This window comes from Etheostoma spectabile, unplaced genomic scaffold, assembly GCF_008692095.1.
Source record: "Etheostoma spectabile isolate EspeVRDwgs_2016 unplaced genomic scaffold, UIUC_Espe_1.0 scaffold351, whole genome shotgun sequence".
NCBI classification, from domain to species: Eukaryota; Metazoa; Chordata; class Actinopteri; order Perciformes; family Percidae; genus Etheostoma; species Etheostoma spectabile.
This window is the reverse complement of record NW_022605590.1, coordinates 527,410-535,501: the sequence shown is the minus strand read 5'-3', so window position 1 is coordinate 535,501 and position 8,092 is coordinate 527,410. Positions and strand designations below refer to the sequence as shown.

General features: G+C 44.4%; 1 protein-coding gene across 2 annotated transcripts; it reads left to right on the top strand.

Moving 5' to 3' along the window:
- Window positions 1-195: 195 nt before the first annotated feature.
- Window positions 196-7,320, top strand: si:dkey-87k14.1 (leucine-rich repeat transmembrane protein FLRT2). 2 transcript variants are annotated; one of them, XM_032511279.1, is made up of 3 exons: window positions 197-727; window positions 3,870-5,516; window positions 5,547-7,319. In XM_032511279.1, the coding sequence occupies exons 2-3, from the start codon at window positions 4,328-4,330 to the stop codon at window positions 6,377-6,379; spliced, it is 2,022 nt and encodes a 673-aa protein (XP_032367170.1). In that variant the 5' UTR covers window positions 197-727; window positions 3,870-4,327; the 3' UTR covers window positions 6,380-7,319. The 2 variants fall into 2 exon arrangements, with proteins under 2 accessions (XP_032367169.1, XP_032367170.1); XM_032511278.1 differs by having other exon boundaries at window positions 196-727; window positions 3,870-7,320.
- The last annotated feature ends 772 nt before the right edge of the window (window positions 7,321-8,092 follow it).

Sequence of the window (8,092 nt, the reverse complement as noted above, 5' to 3'; positions counted from 1 at the left end):
GAGAGAGAGAGAGAGCGAAGAGAGAGAGAGAGAGAGAGAGAGGGGGAGGCTGTAGGGGGGAGAGATGAGAGAGAGAGAGAGGAGAGAGACGCAGATGGAGCGGGAGAGGAAGAGGAGCAGAGAGGGAGGGGGGTGAGGCTTAGGAGAGAGAGAGAGTGAGAGTGAGAGAAAGAGAGAGAGAGAGAGAGAGAGAGAGAGTCAGAGTCTCGGGGCTCCAAGAGAGACCAGGCAGTCCTAAAACAGTTTACCCAGACTATGGACTTCATACTTGGGGCTGCTATCGGCGCAGCAGCGGGGGTCTGGCTGGGAGCCTCTATCTCTCCTCTCCTCTCCGCTTCATGTCCTCTTCCCTTCCTCTGAGGGCAGCGGGGGAACTTCACCGGCAGCTCCGGAGCAGCGCGGCCGGCCGGGAGTCTGTCTGTCCGGGTGCGTCCGAGGAGGGAGGCGGGGGTGGAGATGCGGAGCAGACCGCTGGTGACCTGAACTTCCTTCCTCTCCTCTCCTTCCTGGCTGCGTCAGGCGTCAGGACCTTGTCCATTCAGCATAATGCCACAGTCCTCCGCCACCAGCCAAGCGACTAAGACCAGTGCGAAGCCGAGGCGGGAGCTGGGAGCGGACGCAGCGGGCACGATGCGGACTATGTGCCCGGTGTGAGCGCAGCATTCTGCGGGGAGACGAGCCTCACAGGGCTGGGTGTGCAGCGGCAAGACTTTCTGCTTTACTGAAGGTGAGAAGACGGGAAATGAATGCTAAAATGCTCTAATTGTGTATTTTCAACGTAGAATTAAAATTTTAAAGTCCCATGTTCACGAAGGCTATTCAGGGGATTTTTATTTTTCAGGTGAATTTAGGCAACTCCTGTCAAATGGTCTGAATAAGCAGTTACATACAAATACATGGAGGAACCTGTACTACTTTAGGATTTAGCCTACTCCATCACAATGCTTTTATAGGCTACGTTTTTTTGCTTCTTTTTTTTTTTTCCAATTTGGCCCACTTCAGTGTCATGAATGCTAAAAAAAAACACAACAGATAGGCAGAAATAGGCAGGTCCTCATATATAAGCAGGCATGTCTCAGGGCAAAAAAAAAGAAACTACCCACCAGTTCATTCTCAAACTGGGGCAATGTTGCTGAACAAAAGCTGTCTTCTCTAATTTAGTCTACTCTTTTGCAGGATCCCACTAATATATAATATATCCCAGGACTGATGCCAAAGACCCTGATGATAAAAGACGCGGTGAGCTCGGGTCACCATAATTGGACTCAGCTAGATGCCTTGTTTGCCCCCCAAGGAACATTACATAACTGTTGAACTGCCTTGGCCACAAATCAATGCAATCTGTCAATTGGCGGCTGCTGCCTGCTGCCATTTTATTAATAATCACCACCACCCGGCTAACGACAACGTCTCATACATTTCCTTTGCTTGGAGAGGGACCGTATTGGATTGTAAAGTAGTAGAATGGAGTTTAATTGATATGTTGTCTTCTTTTTTTACCCAAAAAATAACAAGGCTTTTGTTTGGGACGCAACTAATACCGATGCTTTAACAAACCTCCCCACTTTAGTTAAATCCTACAACCTTGAGCGCGCAGTAGCACCTTCAGTCATGGTGAGTGGCCCACATCGATCTTAGTTTTGTCCCCGTGCGAGACATTTGTCTCATCTTATCTCTGCTGACAGGCTGCGTTCATCACCACCCAGCACTCCTCCTCTGCTCCGGCACAGCTCAGCGTAATGAATCAAGCCAGGAGAGGAATGCAAAGTGTAATTTAGGAATAATCAAACAGCAGATATTTGACTTTGTAGCAACGCTTGAGGTGACGCCGTATCTGCAACATGATCTGATACCCCCTCTTTAACCTGCTGTGGGGCAGGACACCATCCTAGATAACAGATTCATGGTGCTCACAGGGGTGTGACGATACCTCGATATATCGATTCAATCCTCAACGATCCAATATTAGTAATAATAGCAATAAACTTTATGCCTATGGCCCTTTTCTTAACAAGGTTACAAAGGGCTTTCCAGAAAAACAGAAGATAAAAACCAAAGAACAAGACAAGCAACTGCAAGGAAGTCAAATACAAAAAACAGAGAAGAAAATATAAAAAATATGTAAATGTATACATTCATATGTACATGTACATACACATATATATACATACATATATACACATACACACATACACACACATACACACACATGTACACATATTATTGACACCAAGTAAGAAATATGGATATATATCGTCATCTTTAAGATGTGCCTTTATTTTTGAAATTCCCACTTTATATTCATTCTTTTTATTCAAAAAGTTGTTTGTTTTTCATTTTCATGACTGAAAGAGCTTAGCAATGAAATTTTCAAATCATATTTGAGTTGCTTTTTGTAAATATAGGCTACTGTATATGCATGTAACTGGTTGTGTTAAATTGGTCTCAGGCCCCTGAATTGAATCAAAAATCCCATCGTGGTAGACTTTGTGATGTCAGTAAATATTTAATTGTAGGGCTGGGCCCTGGGTATTATTATATTGATATGAGACTAGATATTGTGTTACATTTTGGATATCGTATTATCGTGATGTGCAAGTGTCTCTTTCTGGTTTTAAAGACTGATTTTAGCTGTTTTATTATTTGCTAGGGATGTGATTCTTCACTGGATTCAATATCACGACACTTCATCTCCTTAATATTATATATCGCACATGGTCTTAGATATACATGAAATCTCCTTTTTATTGGATCTGCTCTTAACAAAGACACTTCCTGAATGTAGCAAACAGGCAAAAACAACAAAAAAATCAACATCAGTAGGCAATAATCGATTATGCATCGATGCAATGATTCAGTTCAACAGCCCAATTATTTGCCTTCACCCACATATCATTATATCAACATTACTGGTGATTATTTGTCCAAAATCTCATTGTGTTGGCGCTCATGGGGGTGTAACGATACATCGATCTGGATCGATGTGTCGATTTAATCCTCAAGGATCCAATCTTAATAATAATAGCAATAAACTTAATGTCTCTAGCACTTTTCTTAACAAGGTTACAAAGGGCTTTCCAGAAAAACAGAAGATAAAAACCAAAGAACAACACAACCAACTGCAAGGAAGTGAAATACAAAAAAAAGAGGTGTCACAAAACACCTAAGAAAATATAAAGAAATGTAAATGTATACATTCATATGTACATATACATACACATATATATATATATATACATACACATGCATATATACGCATACACACATCCATGTGCACATATTATTGATACCAAGTACAAATTTTGTGAAAGTACCACTAGTCAATCCTATAATATTGCCGCAATATCGACATTGATGTATTTGGTCAAACTTATCGTGATATTTGATTTTCTCGCCCAGCTCTATTTTAACGTTGTCCTCAGAATGGATTTATTGTAATAAAATTGTATGATTTACACCCCCCAAGGCGTCTCCCTCACTAGCTCGCATTGTGCTTTTTGCGGCCTTTAAATGCTCTTCTTATCAGTGTTCATGTTCCTGGTTATCAACAGGGGAAGGAAAAGAAAAAAACTTGAAGCAGCTTAGCATATGTTTTGTGTTTTAGATTACAGCTCATGTTAATAATCCTTGTTTTGTTTCCCCCCACCATTACCCCACACCTTTGCCCTCAGGATCTTTTCAAACACATTTTTCCGCTAGCAGTCTGAGTCATTTGTATGCACACTGCTCTGCTTTCCCAATTTACAAAGCCATTTGCATTTGTGGGCTAGAAAAGGAAAATAAATCCTTTGGTCGTTTGGCAGAAAGCATGCATTTTGAGGAGATAAAAACTGACACATTATTTCCACATTATTGTTATTTTGCAACAGGTTTCTGGATCCAAATGTCAAGTCAGAGAGAGGCTTTAACGCTGTGGAGCCACCAGTTTGTGACGTGAAAGGCAAGGACGCGAGGAAGAAGAAGCCCTCCAATGATAATCCTCTGGGGTTCTGTACATGGCTCCGTCAGCCTCGAGTGCCATGAAGAGAGCTCTACCAGTGGTAAAAAAAAGAAAAGAAGTGAGGCTGAAAATGTGATGAACAGTACTAATGTTTTCCAGCTCAAGTATGGACAGTGGCTGAAGGAATCACATTGCTAAATGAGACCATTGCTATTGTGTTGGGGAGCTTAGGACAACTAATTACCAAGGGATTACTCAAGACCTTCTTCAGCACCAGGCTGGACATGCTGGTGTTGTCAAGCAACCCAGGAAATCCAACGACTGTTCTGTTGGATTTTTTTGAAATCTGAATTTCTTCTAATTTCTTTCTATTCTGATCCGGTTGAAATGGAGATACAGTGGCGTTTGTGGAATAAGGACTGGGCCTCCTTTATACGGCCGTGGATACCTATACTGTTAGGCCTTCACCTCCAGTTCTCCCGGGCCTCCAACTGTCCCGAGGAGTGCCGCTGCGACCGCACCTTTGTTTACTGCAACGAGCGGAGCCTAACCTCAGTGCCTCTGGGAATCGGTGAGGGTTATAAGACCCTTTACCTCCACAACAACCAAATCAATAATGCTGGTTTTCCCTTGGAGCTCCATCACGTGGCTTCAGTGGAAACCGTGTTTCTCTATGGCAACCAGCTGGATGAGTTCCCCATCAACCTGCCCAAAAATGTAAGGGTTCTCCATCTGCAGGAGAACAACATTCAGACCATCTCCAGAGCGGCTCTGGCTCAGCTTCTCTGGCTGGAGGAGCTACATTTGGATGATAACTCCATTTCTACTGTAGGGGTGGAGGAAGGGGCCTTCCGTGAGGCCATAAGTCTGAAGATGCTCTTTCTCACCAAAAACCACATGAGCAGTGTGCCTATTGGTCTTCCAGATGATCTGAAAGAGTTGCGATTGGACGAGAACCGGATTGCGGTTATCTCAGAGGAAGCATTCAGTAATGTCACCCGCCTGCAGCGCCTCCTGTTGGACGGGAACCTGTTGACGGACGAAGGGATTGCACCAGGGACCTTTCAGAACCTGGTCACCCTTAGGGAGCTGTCCCTGGCCCGAAACTCGCTCACATACCCTCCCCCGTTCCTCCCGGGGGAGGTGCTGGTCAAATTAAACTTTCAGGAAAATCAGATAACCGGGATCCCTGCCAGGGCATTTGCAGGGTTGCACAAGCTGGAGCGGCTGGATATTTCCAACAACCAGCTGCAGTCGCTGACGGAGGGGGTCTTCGATGGTCTCGTCAGTCTCAGACAGCTCACTGTTCGGAACAACCTCTGGCTGTGCGACTGCAGCATTCAGTGGGTGGTGTCGTGGCTTAAATCTCTGCCGGCCTCGCTCAACGTGCGCGGTTTCATGTGCCATAAACCGGAAATGTTCCGGGGCATGGTGATCAGAGAGCTGAGTGCCGAGCTGGTCCAGTGCCCGCGGAGCACAGGGACGCCAACGCCGCCCACTTCCCCGGCTGACACTGCTCTGATCCCATCCCTGCCATCGCCCTCAGACTCCCCCCTGGTCACTCCGTTTGTTTCCTCCTCCTCCTCCTCCTCCTCCTCCTCCTCCCCCTCTTCCTCCAGGCAACCCTTCCCCACATTTCCCACCCTCTACCCTGTCTACTCAACCAGAGAGGGGGGATTGAGGACTAAGCAACCTCTGGACCCCAGGAGGGAAACTTTGCAGGTAACGTTTGCCATACTGAATGGCTCGGCCATCCACGTCAGCTGGTTGGCCGCCTTTCCCGTCACTGCCTACAAGGTGACCTGGGCCAGGATGGGCCCCAGTCTCACAGGGGACACCGTCAGGGAGAGGATGGTGGGTGGGAAACACCGGGGGATCCGACTGGCTAACCTTGAGCCAAAGTCCACCTATCGGATCTGCGTCATTCCCTTGGATGCGTTCAATAATTACCGGCCCAAAGATGACACCGTGTGCACCGAGGCCATGACCACAGCGGCCTCTTTCAGCCCCGACAACAACAAAAGACCGTCGGGGCCGGAGCAGGCCACACAACAGGAACCCAGCTCGCCTTTCTTGCTTGCTGGGCTGATCGGCGGGGCCGTGATTGTGGTCCTGGTGGCGCTCCTCAGCATCTTCTGCTGGCACATGCACAAGAAAAGCCGCTCCAAGTCCTCCACCAAGTGGAAATACAACCGGGGTCGGAGGAAAGATGACTACTGCGAGGCAGGCACCAAGAAAGATAATTCCATCCTGGAAATGACTGAGACCAGCTTCCAGCTAGTGTCACTTAACAACGAACAGCTCCTCAAGGGAGAGTTCCACATTCAGCCTATTTACACCCCTAATGGGGGCATCGGCTTCCGAGACTGCCCCCTGGAGAATAACAGCACAGTTTACTGCAAGAACAATGTTCAGGATGCAGACTTTCGTGGCACATGATGATTTTGGAGAGCATCAGCATTTTTACTGACATACTTACGTTTTCCTAGACACTGTACAGTGTTAATAGTATTTGAAAACCCTGTGTCTTTAAGAAATGTAATTTATACAACAAACTGGATAGTACTTTTTTTATAAAACATTGGATTTTTAAGTTATTGGTTTCGGGGGTTGTGCTGTTTTAGTTCACACAGACATGTGCAATCAGGATTCATTTATTCCCAAGTATTATGTCTGGGTTTCAGTTACATTTTCAGTAATAGTGAATGGTTTTGAAGTCATTGTATACTGTATCCACGACATTGTATACAGAATCGACGAGACCAGCTGGTTGGATTCTGTATGTGAGAAGGAGAAAAGAGATGGGCACAGATCTGCCACACTCACCACTAGAGGGTATAGTTTTCTGGGAACCATACAGACCACCACACTCTTCCTGTGACCGTTTTCAACCACCACAGTTATATGGCACATTTATTTAATTGACGCTACAGTCAATAGAGATGCAAATTATTAGATTCCTGCTCTGGGAAGAGGACACATTTCTTTTGCAAATGGGATCTGTCTCGCTTCACAAGGAAAGGTAAAAGTCACACTCATTAAACTTTCACAGAAAAGGGGGCAGAGCGCTGGGCTTTCCAAGATTAATGCTTTACCACAGTTAAGGGGGTCATGTTGTTTGATGGCGGGTGTCACAGAGTGAGCACCAAAGATCTGCCATCTACTGCAAGTTTAACCCATCAAGAACCAACTCTTTTCCCTCTGTTCAGCAAAAATAATGTTACGGTAAAACGGTATATGTATGTGCCTTGAAGTTATCAGCTTACAATGTCTTTCGAATCCATGGTTTTCTTTTGCACAAAAGGTGGACTGTATATATACAATTGATTGTCGTTGAGGAACTCTCTTGTTCCTGATTATTTATTTACCTGGTTACACATTTAATTAAAAACATATCTCCAAAAGTGAAGTTATCTCTTATGATCTGTCTTATGATCACTGACTCACACTGGTAATGGTGGACTCGTGTGTAGCACAGGTCTGTGAGGAGAACGGAGCCATGTCAACCATATTAACCCTTGTGTTGTCTTCCCATCAAAATTGATGTTTTTAACTTTTTCTCGTGTTTTTGTCCCTTTTTTCAACCCTTTTTTTGACATTTAACACCACGTAACACTAACTTATTAACTTCAGTTTTACAATTATTTTTGGAATTTATGGTCAATAAATTTAATTTATTGGAAATTATACCTAATGTTTGAGTTAGAAAAGCAGAAATTAGGAATTATTTAGACAAAAATTAAAGGAATGCATGTTGATGGATAATCACAGACTGGAATATGTCAACTTTTACTCAATACTATTTCAAAACCACTTCAATTTTTTCTCTCCAAATGCTATAAAATTGAATAAGACCCAAAATTAATGAAAATAGAGATTTGTACTTGCCAAAGAGCGTCTTGTGGAATCAATCATGTTATTTTGGGGAATTTAAGAGAACATCAATTTGACCCGAGGACAACATGAGGGTTAAAGCCTCAGGGCTGAACTGTGTGCAGCTGTGGGCATGTGCACCAGTCTGAGTTTGGGGCATATTAGGTTATTTTGCTCCTAGATGAGGAATGCAAGGAGTCAATGACCTGTAAAGTGTTGAAAGCCACAGCTTCAATATTTCATTGCTTAGACCCATTACGTCTGCACTCTAAAGCTGTT

Coding starts and splice junctions, on each gene's coding strand:
- si:dkey-87k14.1 (XM_032511278.1), top strand. CDS start 4,328: ATGGAGATACAGTGGCGTTTGTGGAATAAGGACTGGGCCTCCTTTATA.